General features: G+C 47.7%; 1 protein-coding gene and 1 pseudogene across 7 annotated transcripts; both read right to left on the bottom strand.

Moving 5' to 3' along the window:
- Positions 1 to 1,128: 1,128 nt before the first annotated feature.
- Positions 1,129 to 26,726, bottom strand: LOC140199984 (olfactory receptor 52E2-like). 7 transcript variants are annotated; one of them, XR_011886540.1, is made up of 4 exons: positions 25,917 to 26,327; positions 25,378 to 25,555; positions 10,917 to 11,962; positions 1,129 to 5,263 (listed from the first exon to the last, which is right to left on the bottom strand). XR_011886540.1 is itself a non-coding variant. In XM_072262548.1 (3 exons), exon 3 carries the CDS (start codon positions 11,944 to 11,946, stop codon positions 11,002 to 11,004), a length of 945 nt encoding a protein of 314 aa, XP_072118649.1. In that variant the 5' UTR covers positions 11,947 to 11,962; positions 25,378 to 25,555; positions 26,350 to 26,726; the 3' UTR covers positions 8,859 to 11,001. The 7 variants fall into 7 exon arrangements, 6 of the variants coding, with proteins under 6 accessions (XP_072118649.1, XP_072118651.1, XP_072118650.1 ...); XM_072262548.1 differs by lacking the exons at positions 1,129 to 5,263; positions 25,917 to 26,327 and adding an exon at positions 26,350 to 26,726 and having other exon boundaries at positions 8,859 to 11,962; XM_072262550.1 differs by lacking the exons at positions 1,129 to 5,263; positions 25,917 to 26,327 and adding an exon at positions 26,350 to 26,726 and having other exon boundaries at positions 8,859 to 11,962; positions 25,378 to 25,549.
- Positions 24,819 to 24,950, bottom strand: LOC140201049 (U2 spliceosomal RNA; annotated as a pseudogene).

Below are 26,726 nucleotides of genomic sequence, written 5' to 3'. Positions count from 1 at the left end.
AATCCTTCACGTTCATGTGCCTATTTAAATGTCTCGTAGAAGTCTGTAATGTGTCTGCCTCTATCATCACTCCAGGCACCCACCACTCTGTAAAAAATCTTGCCCCTTCACATCTCCTTTGAAATGAGCCCCGCCCACCTTAAGTGCATGCCCCCTGGTATTAGACATTTCAAACCTAGAAAAAAGATACCGTCTGTCTACTCTATTTTTGTCTCTCATAATCTTATAAACCTCAATCAGATCTCCCCTCAGCCTTAGCAACTCTGGAGAGAACAACCCAAGTTTGTCCAGCCTCTCATGATAGCACATGCCCTCTAATCCGGGCAGCATCCTGGTAAACCTCTTCTGCACCCTCTCCTCAACATCCTTCCTATAATGGGGTGGCCAGAACCGAATGCTATACTGTATGCCAAATGCGGCCTAACTAGAGTTTTATAAAGTTGCAACGTAACTTCCTGACTTTTAAATCAGTGCCTCGACAAATAAAAGCCAGCATACCATATGGCATCTTGACAGCCCTGTCAACCTGCATGGCCATTTTCAGGGAGCTATAAACTTGGACCCCAAGATCCCTCCACTTATCAGCATTGTTAAGGGTCTTGCTCATGGTCTGCTGTTGAGGCTTCGACGTGTTGTGCGTTCAGAGATGTTCTTCTGCACACCACTGTTGTAACATGTGGTTCTTTGAGTTCCTGTCAGGCCGAGCTCCTCTGACCTCTCTCGTCGGCAAAGGCATTTTCTCCAACAGAACTGCCACTCACTGGATGTTTTTTTAAAATTTTTCACTCCACTCTCTGTAAACTCTAGGGACTGTTACACATGAAAATCCCAGGAGATCAGCAGTTGGTGACTGAGACCACGCCGTCTGACACCAATAATTATTCACTCCACAGTCAAAGTCACTGAGATCACCTTTCTTCTCCATTCTGACGTTTAGACTGAACAACAACTAACCTCTTGACAACGTCTGCATGCTTTAATGCATTGAGTTGCTGCCACATAATTGGCTGATTAGATATTTGCATCAACGAGCAGGTGTACAGGTGTAACTAATAAAATGGCCACCAATTGCGGAAAAGTATAGGCCCTTCAGCCCAAAATGTGCGGTCAATCTTTTAGTCTACGCCAAGATCAGCCTCACCCTCCCGTCCCACAGAGCCCTCTCCCTTTCCTTTATCCAGGTGCCTATGTAAGAGCCTTTTAAATGTCCCTCCTGTGTCTGTCTCCACTAGCAGCACCACCACTCTCTGTGTAAAAAAAAACTACCTCTAATATCCCTCTTATACTCTCCTCCAATCATCTTAACATTTTGTCCACTGGATCCATGCCTCTTATCATCTTGTACACCTCTGTCAAGTCCCCTCTCATCCTCCTTCGCTCCAAAGAGAAAAGCCTGAGCTCACTCGGTCATTTTTATGGGAAGTTTGTTTGATGTACTGTCCATATTCATCCGGCTGAGTTTGTTTGGATTGATTTATCATTGTACATGGAACAGTGAAAAACACAGGGCTTCACCCGCGATGGACTACACTAGGAGTCAAACTGATCCTCAGTTATAGGAAGAGGTTGGCCTTTATTGCTTGGAACATCGGAAAATGAGGGGTGACCTTATAGAAATGTGTAAGGCTATGAGAATCATAGATATGGTTCAAAGTTCGAAGTACATTTACTGTTAAAGTATAAGACAGGGGCCTCCGTTGGTCTCAGGGTGTTGTGTCCTAGCTGTCTACATGATACGCTGGCCTGAGCAGTACGATATGGAGAGCAAGCTGTTGCCCATGTAGCAGACTCCATCTCTCCACGCATCTGACGAACCCAAAGGAGTGGCAGAGGCCGACACAGTTTGGCGGCACTGGCATCACAGGAGTTGCCAGTCAGTGTTGGACTCAATGTAGGACTGCCTCAGGGACTCCAGCTCCAGACTTTTCCCTTGGGATTTACTCCCAAAGCCTTCCCCATGAGGGGGTCAGCAAGGCAGCAGACGTTTGAGATCAGAATTTTTGTAATCCTAGATGAGCTGCCAACCACAGCTGATGAGTCTGACTGGTTTCAAGTTGCCAGTAACCCACCTTTGCCCCTTCTCCTGTCAGTAGAAATAACTCTGCCGGACTTAGTAGATAAGCCACACGTGAAGGCCAGGAGTTGGATTGGGAGCCATTGGGTGCATTTAATAGGTAGTGGGAGCTTGTCCCCAGTACCACACTCGGCTCTAACAGCCTTAAGGAACCTAACTACATATATGTCACCATATACAACCCTGAAATTTATCTTCTTGCAGGCATACACACTAAATCCAAGGAACACAAGAGAATCAATGAAAGATTGCACCTAACACGATAGACAAACAGCCAATGTGTGAAAGACACCATGTGTGTGTAAGTACAAAGAATTCAAAATAACAATAATAAATAAAAAAACAATAAATATTGAGAACATCAGATGAAGAGTCCTTGAATGTGAGTCTACAGTTCAGTGACCGAGTGAAGATGAGTGAAGTTATCCCCTTTGGTTCAAGCACCTGATGGCTGAGGGGTAATAACTGTTTCTGAATCTGGTGATGTGGGTCCTGAGGCCCCTGTACCTTCCTCCTGATGGCAGCAGTGAGAGGAGAGCATGCCCTGGGTAGAGGGCCTCCTTGATGATGGATGCTGCTTTCCTGCGACAATGCTCTGAGTAGAAGTGCTCAGTGGTAGGGAGGCCGATGGAAGTCTTACCAGGGTAGCGGAGTCCAAAACTGGTAGGTTTAGGGAGAGAGGGGAAAGGTTTAGAAACGACCTGTGGGTCAGCGTTTTCACAGAGGATATGGAATGAGCTGTAGAGGAACTGGTTGAGGCAGGTACAATACCTCTTTGGAGGTATTGTTTAAGAAGCACTTGAAGAGGTACATTGAGGGTGGAGCTTGACAATAACATTGATTTTATTAATAAATTTTACTTTGAACCTTGGAGGTATATTGGCCAAACGCAGGAAATTTGGACTGATTGGGCACTGTGTTCGGCATGAACTGGTTGAGCCTAAGGGTTGCATCTGTGCTGTGTGACTCCCTAAGTCAATGATCAGCTCAATGCTCTTAGAAATGACACCATTCAGGGAAGTTTAACTGGAATATATTTTGTACTGAATCAGAATCATAATCAGGTTTATTATCACTGGCATGTGACGTGAAATTTGTTAACTTAGCAGCAGCAGTACAATGCAATACATAATCTAACAGAGAGAAAAAAATAAAACATAATAATACATAAACAAGTAAATCAATTACGTATATTAAATAGATTTTTAAAAATGTGAAAAACAGAAATACTGTATATTAAAAAAAGTGAGGTAGTGTCCAAAGTTTCAAAGTCCATTCAGGAATCGGATGGCAGAGGGGAAGAAGCTGTTCCTGAATCGCTGAGTGTGTGCCTTCAGGATTCTGTATTTCCTACCTGATGGTAACAGTGAGAAAAGGGCATGTCCTGGGTGCTGGAGGCCCTTAATAATGGACGCTGCCTTTCTGAGACACTGCTCCCTAAAGATGTCCTGGGTACCTTGTAGTCTAGTGCCCAAGATGGAGCTGACTAGATTTACAACCTTCTGCAGCTTCTTTTGGTCCTGTGCAGTAGCCCCTCCATACCAGACAGTGATGCAGCCTGTCAGAATGCTCTCCATGGTACAACTGTAGAAGTTTTTGAGTGTATTTATTGACATGCCAAATCTCTTCAAACTCCTCATGAAGTATAGCCACTGTCTTGCCTTCTTTATAACTACATCGATATGCTGGGACCAGGTTAGATCCTCAGAGATCTTGACACCGAGGAACCTGAAGCTGCTCACTCTCTCCACTTCTGATCCCTCTATGAGGATTGGTATGTGTTCTTTCATCTTATCCTTCCTGAAGTTCACAATCAGCTCTTTCGTCTTACTGACGTTGAGTGCCAGGTTGTTACTGCAGCACCATTCCACTAGTTGGCATATCTCACTCCTGTACAACCCTGAGGTGCACCAGTGTTGATCGTCAGGAGGAGGATATGTTATCATCAATCCGCACAGACTGTGGTCTTCTGGTTAGGAAGTCGAGGATCCAATTGCAGGGGGAGGTACAGAGGCCCAGGTTCTGCAACTTCTCAATCAGGATTGTGGGAATGATGGTATTAAATGCTGAGCTGTAGTCGATGAACAGCATCCTGACGTAGGTGTTTGTGTTGTCTAGGTGGTCTAAAGCCATGTGGAGAGCCATTGAGATTGCATCTGCCTTTGACCTATTGTGGCAATAGGCAAATTGCAACGGGTCCAGGTCCTTGTTGAGGCAGGAGTTCAGTTTAGTCATAACCAACCTCTCTAAGCAAGTCTGATGATAAAAGGTTGAGCAGGTTGGGTGGAATTGAGAAGAGAAGTGAGGATCTTTATGACTCTAAGTAGTGTTAGCATAGACGGGCATTTGATGCTCAGCAGGCAAACGGTGGGCTGAAGGGCCTCAATTACCATTACAAAGAAGGGATGGCAGAGCCTTTACTTTCTCGGAAGTTTATGCACGTTCGGCATGTCATCTAAAACATTCAAGAAAACTTTAAAACCCTCCCCACCATTGAGCATGTCTACGCGGAGTAATGTCACAGGAAAGCAGCATCCATGATCAAGGACCCCTACAACCCCGGCCATGCTCTCTTCTCGTTGCTGCCACAGGGAGAAGGTACAGGAGCCTCAGGACTCACACCATCAGGTTCAAGAACAGTTATTACCCCTCAATTACCAGGCACTTGAACCAAAGGGGATAACTTCACTCAACTTCATTAGCCTCATCACTGAACTGCTCCCACAGCCTATGGACTCACTTTCAAGGACTCTTCATTTCATATTCTCGACATTTATTTTTTATTTATTTAGATAGATAGATAGATAATTTAGTGATCCCAAAGGAAATTACAAGTGCACAGATATAAATATTAGAAGAGAAGTAGAAAGAATAAAAAACAAGTTACCATGAACAGTCTGACAGGAGGGGACATCACTGTCCTGGCTATAGGTTGACTCATTATAGCGCCTAATGGCTGAGGGTAAGAATAACCTCATACAGGACTCTTTGGAGTAGCGCAGTTGACTAAAAGTGCTCCTCTGTTCAGCCAAGGTGGCATGCAGAGGGTGAGAAACATTGTCCATTTATTATTATATTTTCACTTTTTGTATTTGCACAATCCGTTGCCTTTTGCACACTGGCTGTTCATCAGTCCTGGTGAATCTGGTCTTGCACTGATTCTAGTTTTGCTTGGATCACTGTGCATGCCTGCAAGAAAATGAATATCGGGGTTGTATATAGAAACATAGAAAACCTACAGCACAATACAGGCCCTTCAGTCCACAAAGCTGTGCCGAACATGTCCTTACCTCAGAAATTACCTAAGGTTACCCATAGCCCTCTATTTTTCTAAGCTCCATGTACCTATCCAGGAGTCTCTTAAAAGACCCTATCGTATCCACCCTCCACCACCGTCGCCGGCAGCCCATTCCACATACTCACCACTCTCTGTGTAAAAAACTTACCCCTGACATCTCCTCTGTACCTGATTCCAAGCACCTTAAAACTGTGTCCTCTCATGCTAGCCATTTCAGCCCTGGGAAAAGGTCTTTGACTATCCACACGATCAATGCCTCTCATCATCTTATACACCTCTATCAGGTCACCTCTCATCCTCTGTCGTTCCAAGGAGAAAAGGCCGAGTTCACTCAACCTAATCTCATAAGGCATGCTCCCCAATCCAGGCAACATCCCTGTAAATCTCCTCTGCACCCTTTCTATGGTTTCCACATCCTTCCTGTAGTGAGGCAACGAGAACTGAGCCCAGTACTCCAAGTGGGGTCTGACCAGGGTCTTATATAGCTGTAACATTACCTCTTGGCTCCTGAACTCAATCCCACAATTGATGAAGGCCAATACACCGTATGCCTTCTTAACCACAGAGTCAACCTGCGCAGCAGCTTTGAGTGTCCTATGGACTCGGACCCCAAGATCCCTCTGATCCTACACACTGCCAAGAGTCTTACAATTAATACTATATTTTGTCATCATATTTGACCTACCAAAATGAACCATCTCACACTTATCTGGGTTGAACTCCATCTGCCACTTCTCAGCCTAGTTTTGCATCCTATCAATGTCCCGCTGTTACCTCCGACAGCCCTCCACACTATCCACAACACCCCCAATCTTTGTGTCATCAGCAAACTTACTAACCCATCCCTCGACTTCCTCATCCAGGTCATTTATAAAAATCACGAAGAGTAGGGGTCCCAGAACAGATCCCTGAGGCACACCACTGGTGACCAACCTCCATGCAGAATATGACCAGTCTACAACCACTCTTTGCCTTCTGTGGGCAAGCCAGTTCTGGATCCACAAAGCAATGTCCCCTTGCTTTCTCAGTAAGCCTTGCATAGGGTACCAAATCAGATGCCTTGCTGAAATCCATATACACTATGTCTACTGCTCTACCTTCATCACTGTGTTTAGTCACATCCTCAAAAAATTTAATCAGGCTCGTAAGGCAGGACCTGCCTTTCACAAAGCCATGCTGACTATTCCTAATCATATTATGTCTCTCTTAATGTTCATAAATCCTGCCTCTCCGGATCTTCTCCATCAACTTACCAATCATTAAAGTAAGACTCACTGGTCTATAATTACCTGGGCTATCCCTACTCCCTTTCTTGAATAATGGAACAACATCCACAACCCTCCAATCCTCTGGAACCTCGCAAAGATCATCACCAGATGCTCAGCAATCTCCTCCTTCGCCTTCCACAGTAGCCTGGGACACATCTCCTCTGGTCCTGGTGACTTACCAAACTTAATGCTTTCCAAAAGCTCCAGCACATCCTCCTTCTTAATATTTACATGTTCAAGTTTTTTGGTCCACTGTAAGTCATCCCTACAATTGCCAAGATCCTTTTCTGTAGTGAATACAGAAGCAAAGTACTCATTAAGTACCTCTGCTACCTCCTCTGGTTCCATACACACTTTTCCACTGTCACACTTGATTGGTTCCATTCTCTCATGTCTTATCCTCTTGCTCTTCACATACTTGTAGAACGCCTTGGGGTTTTCCTTAATCCTGTCCGCCAAGACCTTCTCATGGCCCCTTCTGTCTCTCCTAATTTCATTCTTAAGCTCCTTCCTACTAGCCTTATAATCTTCTAGATCTCTATCATTACCTAGTTTCTTGAACCCTTTCGTAAGCTCTTCTTTTCTTCTTGACTAGATTTACAGCAGTCTTTCTACACCATGGTTCCTGTACTCTACCATTCTTTCCCTGTCTCATTGGAACGTACCTATGTAGAACTCCATGCAAATATCCCCTGAACATTTCCCACATTTCTACCATACATTTCCCTGAGAACATCTGTTCCCAATTTATGCCTCCAAGTTCCTGCCTGATAGCCTCATATTTCCCATTTCTCCAATTAGACACTTTCTAACTTGTCTGTTCCTATCCCTCTCCAATGCTATGGTAAAGGAGATAGAATTGTTATCACTGTCTCCAAAATGCTCTCCCACTGAGAGCTCTGACACCTGACCAGGTTCATTTCCCAAGACCAGATCAAGTACAGCCTCTTCTCTTGTAGGCTTATCTACATATTGTGTCAAGAATCCTTCTTGAACACACCTATCAAACTCCACCCCATATAAACCCCTTGCTCTAAGGACATACCAATTGATATTTTTGAAATTAAAACCTCCTACCACGATAACCCTGTTATTACACCTTTGCAGACTCTGTCTCCCTGTCTGCTCCTCAATGTCCCTGTTACTATTGGGTGGTCTATAAGAAACACCCAGTAGAGTTATTGACCCCTTCCTGTTCCTAACTTCCACCCACAGAGACTCCGTAGACAATCCCTCCATGTCTTCCTCCTTTTCTGCAGCCGTGACACTATCTCTGATCAACAGTGCCACGCCCCCACCTCTTTTGCCTCCCTCCCTGTCCTTTCTGAAACATCTAAAGCCTGGCACTCAAAGTAACCAGTCCTGCCCCTGAACCATCCAAGTCTCTGTAATGGCCACAATATCATAGCTCCAAGTACTGATCAACGCTCTAAACTCATCTGCTTTGTTCATAATACTTCTTGCATTAAAATAGACACATCTCACACCATCGCTCTGAGCGTGTCCCTTCTCTATCACCTGCCTATCCTCCCTCTCGCACTGTCTTCAAGCTTTCTCTATTTATGAGCCAACCGCCTCATCCTCCGTCTCCTCAATTCGGTTCCCAACCCCAGCAATTCTAGTTTCAACTCTCCCCAATAGCCTTGGCAAACCTCCCTGCCAGGATATTGGCCCCCCTGGGATTCAAGTGCAACCCGTCCTTTTTGTACAGGTCACTCCTGCCCTAAAATAGGTCCCAATGATCCAGAAATCTGAATCCCTGCCCCCTGCTCCAATCCCTCAGCTATGCATTTATCCTCCATCTCACTCTATTTCTATACTCATTGTCATGTGGCACAGGCAGTAATCCCGAGATTACTACCTTTGTGGTCCTGCTTCTCAACTTCCTTCCTAACATCCTGTAGTTTGTTTTCAGGACCTCCTCCCTTTTCCTGCCTATGTCATTGGTACCAATATGTACCACGACCTCTGGCTGTTCTCCTTCCCACTTCAGAATATCTTGGACGTGATCAGAAGCGTCCCAGACCCTGGCAACTGGGAGGCAAACTACCATCTGTGTTTCTTTCCTGCATCCACAGAATCGCCTGTCAGACCCCCCCCCCCCCAACTATAGAGTCCCCTATCACTGTTGCCATTCTCTGCCTTTCCCTACCCTTCTGAGCCACAGGGCCAGAGGTGCGGCCACTGTTGCTTCCTCCAGCTAGGCTGTCCCCCCACCCCCCAACAGTACTCATATAGTCAAGGGGTACAGCCACAGGGGTGCTCTCTAGCCTCTGACTCCTGCCCTTCCCTCTCCTGACAGTTACCCTGACCCCGGAGTCATTACGTGCCTATAGCTCCTCTCTATCACCTCCTCACTCTCCCTGACCAGACGAAGCTCATCGAGCTGCATCTCCAGTTCCCTAACCCGGTCCCTAAGGAGCTGCAGCTCGATGCACCTGGCGCAGATGTGGCTGTCCGGGAGGCTGAGAGTCTCCCGGACTTCCCCCATCTGCCACCGAGCGCAGAACACTGGCCTCACACACATTCTTCCTATCTGTATTCTGCACGGATAACCTAACTGGCCTCGACCTGTTATCGCCAAAGCCCCACTGAGCCAAAGCCTTCCTACTCTGTCTCCCTCTACACTGCGCCCGCTCTATATAGCTGTCTCCTTTTAAATTCTTCTCACTGGCTGACGTCCATGCGCTTGCGCAGTCGTACCCCGATCGAACCGCTGAAGAAATAATATATGGTGACACATATGTACTTTGATAATAAATTTACTTTGAACTTTAAACATTAGCACATTTCCATAGGTGCACTGTGCGGAGTACTCTGACTGGTTGTGTCATGTCCTGGAATGGGAGGACCAATATCCAAGAATGGAAAACATGGAGATCAGCCCAGACAGGCTAAGCCCTCCCCACATTGACCGCTTTCACAAGGACTGCAGCTGCAAAGAAAGGAGCATCCATCGTCAAGGTCCCCCATCACCCAGACCATGCTCTCTTCTTGCTGCTGTCATCAGGAAGGAGGTACAGGAGATTTAGAACCCAAACCATGTTCAGGATCAGTTCTTACCCCTCAACCATCAGGCTCTTGAGTCAGAGGTGATAACTTCACTCTTCCCAACTCTGAACTGATTCACAACCAATGGACTCACTTTCAGGGACTCTACAACACATATTAATTTATTATTATTATTCCTATTTGCACAGTTTGTCTTTTGTAAAACAGTTGTTTGTCAGTCTTTGTGTGTAGATTTTCATCAGTTCCATTGTATTTATTGTTCAAACGTGAATCACTGAAAGAAAATGAATCTTGGCGTTGTATTTGGTGATATACTTTGACAATAAATTTATTTTGAAGTTTGAAATTGGGCTGTTTCTCTCTCTGACTCTAAGATGAGCTCATGGTGATAATGGAAAATACAAGGTTGAGGTAAGCACACAGAAAATGTTGAAGGAACTCAGGTCAGGCAACATCTGTGGAGAGGAATAAACAGTCGACATTTCGACCCGAGATTCTTTGTCAGAAACCTTCATCTGTACTGACGAGGGATCTCAACCCAAAACATTGACTGTTCATTCCTCTCCATAGATGCTGCCTGACATGCTGAGTTCCTCCACTATTTTGTGAGTGTTATGCTGGATTTCAAGCATCTGCAGAATCTCTTGTGTTTGGGGTTAAAGGGAAATTGGGGAATGTACACACGGAAAAGAGAAATGACTTGAAATTAGGTGGAGCTTTTCCCTACATCGAGAGTGCTTCATGGTCCATCAGGACAGTCTTGAAGGATGTGTCATGAAATACTTCCACAAATTTCTGCAGCTATACTGCGGAGAGCACTCTAACTGACTGGTATGGAGGGGCCACCGCACAGGATTGGAAAAAGCTGCAGAAAGTTGTAAACTCCCTAACATCAAGGACACCTTCAAAGGGTGAAGCCTCAAAAAGGTAATACATCATTAAGGACCCCCATCACCCAGGACATGCTCTCTTCTCATCACTACCATCAGGGAGGAGGTACAGGAGCCTGAAGACACACACCCAATGTTTCAGGAGCAGCTTTTTCCCCTCTCTCATCAGATTTCTGAATGGACATTGAACCCACGAACACTACCTCACTATTTTTTTTCTGTTTTCTTTTTTATTAATCTCTCTTTGCAATACTTATTTAATTTTAAAAAGTTATATATACTTCTTATTGTAATTTATTCTTTATTTTAATGTATCGCATTGCACTGTTGCTACAAAACAGCAAACTTCACAATATAAGCCAATGATATTAAACCTGATTCTGATGGGTTGACCGCCCGTTTCCCTCCAGGGGCCCTGCCTTTCTTCAGTTCTTCCAGTGATTTGTGTGTGCACGTTGCTCAGGGTCCATCCGCCACCCTCCTCCTGCCCATCAGCTTCAGGAAGGTGTTCCTGATCTCCTTAGTCCTCACCCCATAGATGATAGGGTTGAAGATGGGCTGGAAGATGACAAAAGTGACTGCCACCACGAAGTGGGACTCATCAGTGAACAGGCTCGGTACCAGGTACATGACGAACTCGAAGAGGGCGCTGGTGTAGAAGAGCATCAGGATGCAGGCGTGAGTAGTGCAAGTGTGGAGGGCCTTGTTGCATGCCTCGCCTTGGCCGCTCTTGGACGCCTCCCGGAAGATCTTGAAGTAGGAGTAGCCGATGAGTGAGCTGTCAGGCAGTGTGATGAGGAACGATAAGGGGTACGTGATGGCGTCGCTCGCCGTCACCCCGCGACAGGCCAGCTCGGACAGGGAGCCATAGTTGCAGTAGCAGTTCCGGATGTAGTTGGAGCCGCAGTATGTGGCTTGAGTCAGCAGGGCAGCGACCGCTATGAAGCAGGATGCGCGGAGAATGATGACCAACCCCACCGCCAGGAGAATCCGACTCAGCGTCAGCTTGTGGTAGCGGAAGGGGTGACAGATGGCCACGTAGCGGTCGTATGCCATGGCCACCAGCAGAGTGGACTCACTCAGCGCTGTGCAGTAGACGAAGAACATCTGGGTGGCGCAGGCCTCCAGGGAGATGACCTTGGACTGGGAGAAGTACATGGCCAGGAGCTTGGGGATGGTCACGTTGCTGAGAACAATGTCGATGGCAGCCAGGAGGCAGAACAGATAGTACATGAGGCTATGCATCTTGGACTCTGACTTGACCAGATATATGATTGTGAGGTTGGCAATCAGGATAACAATGTAAACCAACAGAAAGACGCTGAAGATAATCAACTCGTACCCATCACCATTGGGGACTCCTTGCAGGATGAACTCAACATGGCTCCTGTTACTGTGGTTCATGGTTGCCAAGGAGAATCTGGAATTGAGAATTAACAGAGGGTGAGTTTAATTTTTCCAAATCACCATCCCTTCTTTGGATTCCATCTAGCCTTTTGTTGTCTCCAGATCAATCAGGGCCTCAAAGGATATGGTGGGAAGGCAGGTGTATGGGTTGAGTGGGATCCAGGATCAGCCATGATAGAATGGCAGAGCAGACTCGATGGGCTGAATGGCCTAATTCTGCTCCTATGTCTTATGGTCTTCTCAATGCCTCATATCACTGAACAACAAAGATTTTGCTTCCTGAATACTTTTGGGTGTACCTTATTGATTTTGGGCTGCTGATCATGAAAATCACCTTGAAATGTCCCAATCATGCACCATTTTTTAAAAAAAATAGCCAATATTTGTTATTTTAATTCATAATTCAAGTCAGAATAATTGATGCCAAGATTAAGGAAGGCATTTTTATTGATCTACAAATCAAACAGGTCATCAATGATAGGCAATTCAAAGAACTTCTAGTGGGACTGAGAAAATCGCATGGAAGGTATTCACGGATGTTGAAAATTTTCTTGGCAACTACAGAGCACCAAACTATATGCAGCTGGTCGACAACATGCTTCGGGCATACAAAACCATGAAGTGCAACATGTCACTAAAGATTCATTTTCTACATTCCCATTTAGACTCCTTCCCTGCAAATCTTGGCACAGTCAGTGATGAGCACGGTGAAAGGTTTCACCAGGACATTGCAGTCATGGAGAAACAGTATCAGGGCAACTGGAATCCATCAGTGCTGGCTGATTATTGTTGGTCACTTAAGCAAGAAGCCTCAGGCACTGAGTACAAATGAAAATCAACAACGAAAATCTTTTAGCTTAGTTGAATGATTGCAAAGCATCAGCGCTATTATGGAATTAAACACGATATTCAATAAAAGTTAATTTCTTATTTCTCCAAATTCCTACGAGATACAAGTAGTCTGAAATTATATTTGTGTTCAGCTTCAAGTAGTTTATCTTACGCACAATAAATGTCCGAAGAAGCAACACGTTAAAAAAAAAACTTTGTCCAATGTAATCTGTAAGACCAAGGAATTGATTGTGGACTTCAGCTGAGGGAACACACACCAGTCCTCAGAGAGGGATCAACAGTGGGAAGGATGAGCAGTTTCAAGTTCCTTGGTGTCAACATCTCCATGGATCTATTCTGGGCCCAACATATGGATGCAATTACATATGAGGCATGCCAGCAGCCTTATTACATTAGAATTTTGTGGAGATTTATTGCACCATCAAAGACTAGCAAATTTCTACAGATGTACTATGGGGCACATTCTTACTGGTTGCATCACTGTCTGGTATGGAGGGGCCACTGCACAGGATCAGAAAAAGCTAAAGAAAGTTGTAAATCAGCCAACTCCATCATGAGCACTGGCCTCCCCAGCATCCAGGACATCTGCAAGGAGCGCTGCCTCAAAAAGGCTGCATCCATCATTAAGGACCCCCATCACCCAGGACATGCCCTCTTCTCATTGCTACCATCAGGGAGGATGTACAAGAGCCTGAAGGCACACAGACGTTTTAGAAACAGCTTCTTAGAACCATAGAACCATAGAAACTACAGCACAGAAACAGGCCCTTTGGCCCTTCTTGGCTGTGCCGGACCATTTTCTGCCTAGTCCCACTGACCTGCACACGGACCATATCCCTCCATACACCTCCCATCCATGTATCTGTCCAATTTATTCTTAAATGTTAAAAAAGAACCCGCATTTACCACCTCGTCTGGCAGCTCGTTCCACACTCCCACCACTCTCTGTGTGAAGAAGCCCCCCCCAATGTTCTCTTTAAACTTTTCCCCCCTCACCCTTAACCCATGTCCTCTGGTTTTTTTCTCCCCTTGCCTCAGTGGAAAAAGCCTGCTTGCATTCATTCTATCTATACCCATCATAATTTTATATACCTCTATCAAATCTCCCCTCATTCTTCTACGCTCCAGGGAATAAAGTCCTAACCTATTCAACCTTTCTCTGTAACTGAGTTTCTCAAGTCCCGGCAACATCCTTGTAAACCTTCTCTGCACTCTTTCAACCTTATTTATATCCTTCCTATAATTTGGTGACCAAAACTGAACACAATACTCCAGATTCGGCCTCACCAATGCCTTATACAACCTCATCATAACATTCCACTTATACAACCTCATCATACAACCTCATACTTAAGAAAGAAATCAGGAGGGCTAAAAGAAGACATGAGGTTGCCTTGGCAGTCAAAGTGAAGGATAATCCAAAGAGCTTTTACAAGTAAATTAAGAGCAAAAGGATTGTAAGGGATAAAATTGGTCCTCTTGAAGATCAGAGTGGTTGGCTTTGTGCGGAACCAAAGGAAATGGGGGAGATCTTAAATAGGTTTTTTGTGTCTGTATTTACTAAGGAAGCTGGCATGAAATCTATGGAATTGAGGGAATCAAGTAGTGAGATCATGGAAACTGTACAGATTGAAAAGGAGGAGGTGCTTGCTGTCTTGAGGAAAATTAAAGTGGATAAATCCCCGGGACCTGACAGAGTGTTCCCTCGGACCTTGAAGGAGACTAGTGTTGAAATTGCAGGGGCCCTGGCAGAAATATTTAAAATGTCGCTGTCTACGGGTGAGGTGCCGGAGGATTGGAGAGTGGCTCATGTTGTTCCATTGTTTAAGAAAGGATCGAAAAGTAATCCGGGAAATTATAGGCTGGTGAGTTTAACGTCAGTAGTAGGTAAGTTATTGGAGGGAGTACTAAGAGACAGAATCTACAAGCATTTGGATAGACAGGGGCTTATTAGGGAGAGTCAACATGGCTTTGTGCGTGGTAGGTCATGTTTGACCAATCTGTTGGAGTTTTTCGAGGAGGTTACCAGGAAAGTGGATGAAGGGAAGGCAGTGGATATTGTCTACATGGACTTCAGTAAGGCCTTTGACAAGGTCCCGCATGGGAGGTTAGTTAGGAAAGTTCAGTTGCTAGGTATACATGGAGAGGTGGTAAATTGGATTAGACATTGGCTCGATGGAAGAAGCCAGAGAGTGGTGGTAGAGAATTGCTTCTCTGAGTGGAGGCCTGTGACTAGTGGTGTGCCACAGGGATCAGTGCTGAGTCCATTGTTATTTGTCATCTATATCAATGATCTGGATGATAATGTGGTAAATTGGATCAGCAAGTTTGTTGATGATACAAAGATTGGAGGTGTAGTAGACAGTGAGGAAGGTTTTCAGAGCCTGCAGAGGGACTTGGACCAGCTGGAAAAATGGGCTAAAAAATGGCAGATGGAGTTTAATACAGACAAGTGTGAGGTATTGCACTTTGGAAGGACAAACCAACATAGAACAAACAGGGTTAATGGTAAGGCACTGAGGAGTGCTGTGGAACAGAGGGATCTGGGAATACAGATACAAAATTCCCTAAAGGTGGCGTCACAGGTAGATAGGGTCGTAAAGAGAGCTTTTGGTACATTGGCCTTTATTAATCAAAATATTGAGTATAAGAGCTGGAATGTTATGATGAGGTTGTATAAGGCATTGGTGAGGTCGAATCTGGAGTATTGTGTTCAGTTTTGGTCACCAAATTATAGGAAGGATATAAATAAGGTTGAAAGAGTGCAGAGAAGGTTTACAAGGATGTTGCCGGGACTTGAGAAACTCAGTTACAGAGAAAGGTTGAATAGGTTAGGACTTTATTCCCTGGAGCGTAGAAGAATGAGGGGAGATTTGATAGAGGTATATAAAATTATGATGGGTATAGATAGAATGAATGCAAGCAGGCTTTTTCCACTGAGGCAAGGAGAGAAAAAAACCAGAGGACATGGGTTAAGGGTGAGGGGGGAAAAGTTTAAAGGGAACATTAGTGGGGGCTTCTTCACACAGAGAGTGGTGGGAGTATGGAATGAACTGCAGACGAGGTGGTAAATGCGGATTCTTTTTTAACATTTAAGAATAAATTGGACAGATACATGGATTGGAGGTGTATGGAGGGATATGGTCCGTGTGCAGGTCAGTGGGACTAGGCAGAAAATGGTTTGGCACAGCCAAGAAGGGCCAAAGGGCCTGTTTCTGTGCTGTAGTTTCTATGGTTTCTATGGTTCTTGTCCTAGGGTTTGGAGGCTTGCGTGCCTCAATGACCCAGAGTCAGGGCTTTATGCTTTGGCTCTTGGTAGGGTCGCCCATGCCAAACAGGTCAAAGGGTAGAGTGGTCCACCGGTCCTCCAGGTTCGGGGGTTCAGCTCAGCGGCTAACAACCCTGACCCGTTAAACAGAATTGTTACCGAAACAGCGATGAAGAATCTTTCTTTACTTTATACTTTATTGTTGCCAAACAATTGGTACTAGAACGTACAATCATCACAACGATATTTGATTCTGCATTTCACACTCCCTGGATTACAAATATTAAATATTAAAAATACTAAAAATAGTTTAAATTAGTAAATATTAAAAATTTAAATTATAAATCATAAATAGAAAACAGAAAAATGGGAAGTAAGGCAGAACATAGAACATAGAATAGTACAGCACAGTACAGGCCCTTCGGCCCACAATGTTGTGCCGACCCTCAAACCCTGCCTCCCATATAAGCCCCCACCTTAAATTCCTCCATATTCCTGTCTAGTAGTCTCTTAAACTTCACTAGTGATCCTGCCTCCACCACTGACTCAGGCAGTGCATTCCACGCACCAACCACTCTCTGAGTAAAAAACCTTCCTCTAATATCCCCCTTGAACTTCCCACCCCTTACCTTAAAGCCATGTCCTCTTGTATTGAGCAGTGGTGCCCTGGGGAAGAGGCACTGGCTATCCACTCTATCTATTCCTCTTATTATCTTGTACACCTCTATCATGTCTCCTCTCATCCTCCTTCTCTCCAAACAGTAAAGCCCTAGCTCCCTTAGTCTCTGATCATAATGCATACTCTCTAAACCAGGCAGCATCCTGGTAAATCTCCTCTGTACCCTTTCCAATGCTTCCACCTCCTTCCTATAGTGAGGCGACCAGAACTGGACACAGTACTCCAAGTGTGGCCAAACCAGAGTTTCATAGGGCTACGTCATTACATCGCGACTCTTAAACTCTATCCCTCAACATATGAAAGCTAACACCCCATAAGCTTTCTTAACTACCCTATCCACCTGTGAGGCAACTTTCAAGGATCTATGGACATGTACTCTGAGATCCCTCTGCTCCTCCACACTACCAAGTATCCTGCCATTTATTTTGTATTCTGCCTTGGAGTTTGTCCTTCCAAAGTGTACCACCTCACACTTCTCCGGGTTGAACCCCATCTGCCACTTCTCAGCCCACTTCTACATCCTACCAACATTTCTCTGCAATTTTTGACAATCCTCTACACTATCTACAACACCACCAACCTTTGTGTCGTCTGCAAACTTGCCAACCCACCCTTCTACCCCCACATCCAGGCTGTTAATAAAAATCAAAAAAAGTAGAGGTCCCAGAACAGATCCTGGTGGGACACCACTAGTCACAATCCTCCAATCTGAATGTACTCCCTCCACCACCACCCTCTGCCTTCTGCAGGCAAGCTAATTCTGAATCCACCTGGCCAAACTTCCCTGGATCCCATGCCTTCTGACTTTCTGAATAAGCCTACCGTGTGGAACCTTGTCAAATGCCTTACTAAAATCCATATAGATCACATCCACTGCACTACCCTCATCTATATGCCTAGCTACCTCCTCAAAGAACTCTATCAGGCTTGTTAGACACGATCTGCCCTTCACAAAGCCATGCTGACTCTTCCTGATCAGACCATGATTCTCTAAATGCCCAGAGATCCTATCTCTAAGAATCTTTTCCAACAGCTTTCCACCACAGACGTAAGGCTCACTGGTCTATAATTACCCGGACTATCCCTACTATCTTTTTTGAACAAGGGGACAACATTCGCCTCCCTCCAATCCTCTGGTAACATTCCTGTGGACAACGAGGACATAAAGATCCTAGCCAGAGGCTCAGCAATCTCTTCCCTTGCCTTGTGGGTCAGCCTGGGGAATATTCCGTCAGGCCCTGGGGACTTATCTGTCCTAATGTATTTTAACAACTCCAACACCTCCTCTCTCTTAATATCAACATGCTTCAGAACATCAACTTCACTCATATTGTCCTCACCATCATCAAGTTCCCTCTCATTGGTGAATACCGAAGAGAAGTATTCATTGAGGACCTCGCTCACTTCCACAGCCTCCAGACACATCTTCACACCTTTATCTCTAATTGGTCCTACCTTCACTCCTGTCATCCTTTTTTTCTTCACATAATTGAAGAATGCCTTGGGGTTTTCCTTTACCCTACTCGCCAAGGCCTTCTCATGCCCCCTTCTTGCTCTTCTCAGCCCATTCTTAAGCTCTTTTCTTGCTTTCCTATATTCCTCAATAGACCCATCTGACCCCTGCTTCCTAAACCTCATGTATGCTGCCTTCTTCCACCTGACTAGATTTTCCACCTCACTTGTCACCCATGGTTCCTTCAGCCTACCATTCTTTATCTTCCTCACCAGGACAAATTTATCCCTAACATCCTGCAAGAGATCTCTAAACATCGACCACATGTCCATAGTACATTTCCCTGCAAAAACATCATCCCAATTCACACCCGCAAGTTCTAGCCTTATGGCCTTAAAATTTGCCCTTCCCCAATTAAAAATTTTCCTGTCCTCTCTGATTCTATCCTTTTCCATGATAATGCTAAAGGCCAGGGAGCGGTGGTCACTGTCCCCCAGATGCTCACCCACTGAGAGATCTGTGACCTGACCTGGTTCATTACCTAGTACTAGATCTAGTATGGCATTCCCCCTAGTCGCCCTGTCCACATACAGTGGGATTGGGCAGAAAATGTTTTGGCACAGCCAAGAAGGGCCAAGAGTCCAGTTTCTGTGCTGTAGTTTCTATGGTTAATCTATGGAATCCATCCTGGACACACTTAACAAACTCTGCCCCATCTAAACCCTTGGAACTAATCAGGTGCCAATCAATATTAGGGAAGTTAAAGTCACCCATGATAACAACCCTGTTATTTTTGCACCTTTCCAAAATCTGCCTCCCAATCTGCTCCTCTGTATCTGTAGTGCAAAAAAAAAACGAGAGGCAGGTCGGGATTCCGGGTCAGGATCCGTTCAGCGGTCTTATCACAGTTGGAAAGAAGCTGTTCCCAAATCTGGCCGTACGAATCTTCAAGCTCCTGAGCCTTCTCCCGGAGGGAAGAGGGATGAAAAGTGTGTTGACTGGGTGGGTCATGTCCTTGATTATCCTGGCAGCACCGCTCCGACAGCGTGCGGTGTAAAGTGAGTCCAAGGACGGAAGATTGGTTTGTGTGACGTGCTGCGCCGCGTTCACGATCTTCTGCAGCTTCTTTCGGTCTTGGACAGGACAACTTCCATACCAGGTTGTGATGCACCCTAGAAGAATGCTTTCTACGGTGCATCTATAAAAATTAGTGAGGGTTTTAGGGGACAGACCAAATTTCTTTAGTTTTCTCAGGAAGTAAAGGCGCTGGTGGGCCTTCTTGCTTGGTTGGACCAAGTCAGGTCATTTGTGATATTGACCCCGAGGAACTTAAAGCTTTTGACCTGATCCACTTGCGCACCACCGATGTAAATGGGGTCGGGCGGTCCGCTACCCCTTCTGAAGTCAACAACCAATTCCTTCGTCTTGCTGACGTTGAGGGATAGGTTATTGTCTTCGCACCATGCCAGCAGACAATTCTGCATCTGAGTGTGACTGTATTCCCTCGTGTCCACCCGGAACTTGCATGACTAACAGTAATGAAAACCGAGAGGAAGCTACAGATTTTTTTTTTAATTTCAAAATATACTTTATTCAAAAATAAATATATACAATAAACCATTCAATAACTTTTCATCCTTTACATACGTTTCCATTATACTCAGTAAAATATCCGTATTTATAGCCACCCACGTGACACTCCAGTAGTTCAGCTCAGCATATCATTGTTGAGGGGTATATTCCCCGCCCACCGACCCCTCCCACTCCCACGGGTGGAGAAACCTATACGGTGGTCCTTCCCCACCGGGCCCTTGCGGTGGCTGCACCGAGTTTCAGTGCGTCCCTCAGCACGTACTCCTGCAGCCGAGAATGTGCCAGTCGGCAGCATTCTCCCACGGACATCTCCATGTGCTGGTAGATCATCAAGTTTTGGGCCGACCAAAGAGCGTCTTTCACCGAGTTGATGATCTGCCAGCAGCACCGGATGTTGGCCTCCATGTGCGTCCCCGGGAACAGCCCGTAGATCAGAGAGTCCTCTGTTACGCAGCTGCTGGGGATAAAACGTGACACTAGCCCGTCCATCCTCCTCCACACCCTCTTTGCGAACTGGCAGTGTGCAAAGAGGTGGGTCACAGACTCCTCCTCACTGCAGTCCTCCCGTGGGCAGTGGGGTGTGGAGACGACGTTCCGGGCGTACAGGAGGGCTCTGACTGGGAGGGCCCCTCTCACCGCCAGCCAGGCGAGGTCTTGGTGCCTGTTGGTGAGATCTGGCGATGAGGCATTTTGCCAGATGAATTCAGGGAACCACCCCACTGTGTCCATCACGTCCTTCTCCTGCAGTGCCTGCAGGACACTTCGTGCCGACCACTGCCTGATGGCCCTGTGGTCAAACGCGTTCTCCTGGAAGAACTTTGCTACGTAGGACAGGTATGCCGGCAACGACCAGCTGACTGGGGCGTTGCGCGGGAGTGGGGCCAGACCCATCCTTCGTAGCCAGGGCGACAAGTAGAACCTGGGCACATAGTGGTACTTGGTGCCCACATACCAGGGCTCTACACACAACCTGATGCAGCCACATACGAAGCTGGCCATCAGGGTGAGGGCGACATTGGGGACGTTCTTGCCCCCGTTGTCCAGGGACTTGTGCATGACGGTCCGTCTCACCCGCTCCATCTTGGATCCACAGACGAATCTGAAGACAGCCCGGGTGATTTCCGAGCTGTAGGAGCGGGGGACGGGCCAGACCTGCGCCAAGTACAGCAGCCCTGAGAGCACCTCACACCTGATGACCAGGTTCTTGTCCGTTAACGACAGGGAGCGCCCTCCCCACAGTCCCAGTTTCTGTTTCACCTTGGCAGTCCGCTCCTGCCAGTTCTTGTTGCACGCCTCAGCCCCTCCGAACCAGATCCCCAACACCTTCACGTGGTCAGACCTGATGGTGAAGGGGACGCTGGATCGTTCGGGCCAGTTGCCGAAGAGCATGGCTTCGCTCTTCGTGCGGTTGACCCTGGCCCCCGACGCTAGCTCAAACTGTTCGCAGGTGCCAATCAGCCTGCGAACTGACCTCGGATCAGAGCAGAAGACGGTGACGTCGTCCATGTACAGGGAAGTTTTCACTTGGGTCCCTCCACTGCCTGGCAGCGTCACCCCTCTTATGCCCTCATCCCTCCTGATGGCTTCCGCAAAGGGTTCTATGCAGCAGACAAACAAGACAGGGGATGGGGGACAGCCCCGCCTGACTCCAGACCTGATGGGGAAGCTGTCTGTTTCCCACCCGTTGACCTGCACTGCACTACGGATGTCTGTGTAGAGCAGTCTAATCCAATTCCGGATTCCCTCCCCAAATCCCATTTTGGAGAGCACGTCCGCCATGTACGTGTGCGATATCCTATCGAAGGCTTTCTCCTGGTCCAAGCTGACCAGGCAGGCGTCCACCCCCCTGTCCTGCACGTAGGCGATGGTGTCTCTCAGCAGCGCGAGGCTGTCTGAGATCTTCCTGCCCGGTACAGCACAGGTTTGGTCCGGGTGGATCACCTGTCCCAGAGCAGACTTGACCCTGTTGGCGATAGCCTTGGACAGAATCTTGTAGTCCACATTCAGGAGAGAGATGGGTCTCCAATTTCTAATGTCCTCCCTTTCCCCCTTCTGCTTGTAGATGAGGGTGATGATGCCCTTCCTCATGGACTCAGACATACTGCCGGCCAGAAGCATAGCGTTGTACACTTCCAGCAGGTCTGGGCCCATCCAGTTCCACAGAGCCGAGTACAACTCAGCCGGTAAGCCGTCGCTTCCGGGAGTCTTACCCGACCCAAAGGAACGGATGGAGCCTGTCAGCTCGTCCAGGGTCAGTGGCTGATCCAGACTCTCCCGCTTGCTGTCATCTAAGACCTGCGTGATAGACGACAGGAAGTTGCGGGAGGCTGTGGATTCTGTGGCCTTTTCGTCGTACAGACCGGCATAGAAGGACTTGCAGATCCTCAGTATGTCGGTCTGCGAGGACGCGACTGAGCCGTCCTCTTCCTTAAGGTTGTGGATCACAGAGCTCCCCCTGTGCACCTTTTGGAAGAAGAAACGTGAGCACGTCTCGTCCTGCTCCACGGTTTGGACCCTTGATCGGAAGATGATCTTGGAGGATTCAGCGGCGAGGTGCTGGGCTTGCCGGCCCTTCACCTCTCGCAATTCCTCCCTGACATCCACCCCCTTCGACTGCAGAAGGAGAAGTTGCTGCAACTCTGTCTGGAGTTTACGCAGTTCCCTCTGCTCCTGCCTTGCCTTCTGGATACCCTTGCGGATGAAGAACCTCTTAATGTTCTCCTTGGTGGCTTCCCACCAGTGAACCGGGGAATCAAAGAAGGCTTTCAAGGTTCTCCAACCTGTGTACTCCCTCTCTAGTTCCTCGATGTTCTCTGGGGTCAGCAGCTTTACGTTCAGCTTCCAAGTCCCCCTGCCTGCCTTCTGGTCCTCCCGTAAGTGACAGGTGGCTCTCAGAAGGCAGTGGTCAGAGAAGAACACCGGCGTGACGTCGGTGGACCTGACCGTGAGGGACTCAGACAGGAAGAGGAAGTCGATCCGGGAGCGGGCTGAGCCGTCTGATCGTGTCCAGGTGGCTTGCGGCTGTGCTCCACCTGTGGGGGTGCCAAAGGCGTCGCGCAGCTTGGCTGTCTTCACCATTTCCCTCAGGAGTCTAGAGGTACTGTCCAACCTGCCGTCGGCACTGCCGGGTCCTCCAGCCGCATCAATGGTGCAGTTGAAGTCTCCGGCCAGAACGACCGGCTGGGACGTCACCAGCAGCTGTGGGAGCTGCTCGAAGACGGCCAGCCGCTCGCTCCGCACGGGGGAGGCGTACATGTTGATCAGCCGGAGCGGAGTGCCCCGGTATTTGACGTCTGCTACCAGGAGGCGCCCCGCAACCACCTCTTTAACTTGGGTGATTGAGAAGTTGCCTCCCCGCAGCAGAATCCCCAGGCCAGAAGCGCGACAATCGTTGCCCCCCGACCACACAGACAAACCTTTTTTCCACCACCGTGACCACCTCCGGTAGTTACGGAGATGTGGTAGTCCACACTCCTGGAGGAAGGTCACATCGGCCTTTACAGTGTCCAGGTACTGGAGCGTGCTAACGCATCGCCCAGTACTCTTCAAACTTCGCACATTCAAGCACGCCAATTTAAGGTCTGCCATCGTTGTAAGTCTTTTATTTTGGCTGCTCTCCGTCCTCACCCTTGCCATCCTGAGCCTTCATTCCCACCGCCTTTGTGAAGTTTTCCACCTGCTGCGGGCTCAGGTACTGCTGGTAGTACTCCCCCGGGTGTGGCCGTTCTGGTTCTGGGCCCGGGGGGTTGTTGACTTCCTGGGCTGCTTCCCCTTCCGGCTGCTGGGTGCCAGCTGTGGCTCTGCTCCCGGATTCCCGGAGCTCTGTGTGTCTGCTGCTCTCCGCCTCCTGTACTTGGGGGGTGGCCAGCAGACTTTCTCCCCTCACTCTCCTCCTCTCCACCTGTTCTGCCAGCCGCTTCTTCCGCCCGGGCTGCTGGCCTCCCCCAACTCCTTCCTCCTCTGAAGAGGACAGGGTACCTGAGGCTGTGTGGTTCCCTGCCCTTGTGTTGCTCCGCCTTCTGTCGCTTGGCCGCCGCCTTTTGGGTCTTTTTGCGTTTCGCAACCTTCCATTCGGTTTCCACCTCAGCTCTCCCCTCCTCCATGGACTCCTGCTCGTCGTTTGGCTGGTCCTGGAGGGTCTTGGGGTGCTTGCACCTTCTTCCCTGGTCTCGTCATCCGTCCTGTCGGGTGCCTCGTCTGCAGCGCTGGCGGGTACGTCCGCAACTGCCTGGGCCCTTTCAGGGCCAGCACCTCCCCTGGTCGCCTGTGCGTAGGTGCCCCCACACTTCGGGCAGGCTCTGTACAGGTGGCCAGCCTGTCCGCAGAGGTTGCAGGACTTGGCCTGCGTGCAGTCTTTGGTCAGGTGGCCTTCGGTTTTACAGTTCTTGCACATCACCACCCTGCACTGGGCTGCGATGTGCCCTGCCTTGTCGGCACACCCTGGGTTGTCCCGCGTACACCATGTACCCTCGGTTCCCTCCGATGGCGAAGACGGAGGGGGGGGTGGATGATGCCGCCGTTGGAATCCAACCTCAGCTTCACCTTCACCTGCCGTTTGCTGGTCCAGATTCCCAGCCCGTCCTTCACGTCCGCTGGTGTTCCTACGCTCTCCACATACCGAGCGAGGAATGTAAGGACGTCTCCACTGGCACGTGCGGGTGAACATGTGCACCGTGATTGTCCGTTCCTGTTGCGTAGCCGTTGCAAAAAGGACCTGTGCTTTCAGCAGCGACAGCGGCGCCTCTGTCCCCTTCAGCTGAAGCTGCTGGTACAGCTTCTGCCACCCCGCAGCCTGCCGGAAAGTGACATCGAAGAAACCTGCGAAGTCCTGGACGCAGTAGATGTCGTCGGGCGTAAATCCGCAACATTCCATCAAGACCTTCCGGATGAAGGTCTCTCGGGTGAAGCCGGTGCCCCCGTTCCGGTCTCGCACTGTCAGCCTGACAGTGTTCTTGATACCCTGGCCTCGAGCCGATGCACTGCTCGCTGCTGCCATCTTCTCCCTCACTGCTGTCGTCGCTGGTATGGGGTGTTAGATTGGAGGCCAATCAGCATTAGGATCCACCCCTGCGTCAGCGCGAGCTCTTCTCCTCCGCCTTCTGGTCTGATAAGAACAGATACTACACTTGATCTTAGCCAAAAGGCCGAGAAGCTACAGATATGGTGGAGGAAGCACGAAACACCGCCAGAGATAGCGGACCTGAACGCCAGCGGCATAACAGGCAGTAAGTATTGGTATCAAGGTCAGCACAACACAGTTGGTCTATTCAATTCTACGTTCTAAAACTCCGCTGGTGAATAAAAGATTAAAGTATGAAATGCGGAAATATTGACTAACAGTTACAATTCTCAACATCCACCCAATTACACCAACATAATCAGACTCTCTGCCAGCTGCCAATCCGAGAGCAATTTCCCCACTCGGTTCCGGCTCCTATGCAGATTTTTTTCCTAACACTTTCCACTATACGCCACTGGGCTTTTAACTAAAGTAAAGCCAGACTGAGAGCATTATCACTCCCGTGCTAGCTGCTCCGAATTGGCTGCCTGTAACTTTCAGAATTGATTTTAAAGTGCTCTTACTTGTTTTTAAAGCTCTCAGTAGTCTGGGACCACAGAACCGTTTTCGTTCTATAATCCGGCTTGAGCTCTCAGGTCTTCTGCCGCCGGTATCTTAAATTTAAACAATCTCCCTCAAAGGATCATTGGCAGATCGGCTTTTTGGAACTCCGCTCCTGAACTTGGAACTCGATACCTAAAACTACAAGAGATGCAGACTCAGTTGACGATTTTAAACAGGAACTCAAACCCATTGATTTGACCTTGTTAATTAAAAAAAAATCGTGTTTGTATTTTATCCCATTATAAAACACATTGAACTACATCATCCGTATAAAAAGTGTTATATAAACAATAATATTATTTATTATGTATTATTATTTATAATAATATCAATAACATCATTATAAATATAACTATAATTATTATTATGTATTGTTATTATTATTATAATTACTACTGGGGTGTCCAGGGAGGGGTTGCGCTTCTGGTGACGGGGCTTGTCGTGCCCATTCCAGGACAGCTCGCTCACCTTTGGTCCTCACCAGACACTCAACTCTCACCTGCGGCTCCAAGTAGCCGTCTGCTTGCGTCAGCGGGTACACCGCTTCGACAGGTGGGCTAAACCAGGTGAGGTCAGCCGACGGGCCTCATACCCGGGTGAAATAATAACACGCCTGTCCTGGCGTGTGAAGTCAGCTCCGGCGGAATGGGCAGATGATATTTCACAGTGCGATCCAATGGTCGGGAAGGCGGTACTGCAACGCTTTGTAGACAGCGAAGGACTGGAGAGGGCACAGTGGAAGTCACGGTTATCCACTACAACCAAGGAACACCCATTTGTGACACCTACACTTAAAAGGACTTCCGAGGGAGTGGAACTGTACCAATGCAAGCGTTGTTCCTCCTTAGAAACACTCCCGCATAGGTTCCTCTGCTGTTGTTGAATACCACGGACGACCTAACATTATTGAAACTTTCAAATCCCTTACTCACTCTTCCTTCAGTTAGTCCTGACGAAGGGTCTTGGCCTGAAACGTCGACTGCACCTCTTCCTAGAGATGCTGCCTGGCCTGCTGCGTTCACCAGCAACTTTGATGTGTGTTGCTTGAATTTCCAGCATCTGCAGAATTCCTGTTATTTACAGTTACATCTTCGTTGGGTTCTTAAGCACAGACAACGACGTCTCTGTGTAGAAAGTGATGCAATAGATTTATTTTTGTCTGTCTCTCTCTCTTGAAGCGCTGCTTTCTAAAGCAGGGTTTCGGCAACCCTGTTTTAACACGCGTACGGGCCGTCAGTAATCTTATCTCAGACTGTAGGTGGAGCGATGAATCCGGTTTAATCCTGGCAGTGCTTCGGGTTAGCAGGCG

This window comes from Mobula birostris, chromosome 7, assembly GCF_030028105.1.
Source record: "Mobula birostris isolate sMobBir1 chromosome 7, sMobBir1.hap1, whole genome shotgun sequence".
Classification (NCBI taxonomy): Eukaryota; Metazoa; Chordata; class Chondrichthyes; order Myliobatiformes; family Myliobatidae; genus Mobula; species Mobula birostris.
The sequence above is the reverse complement of the archived record's forward strand: the minus strand, read 5'-3'. Positions and strand labels throughout refer to the sequence as shown.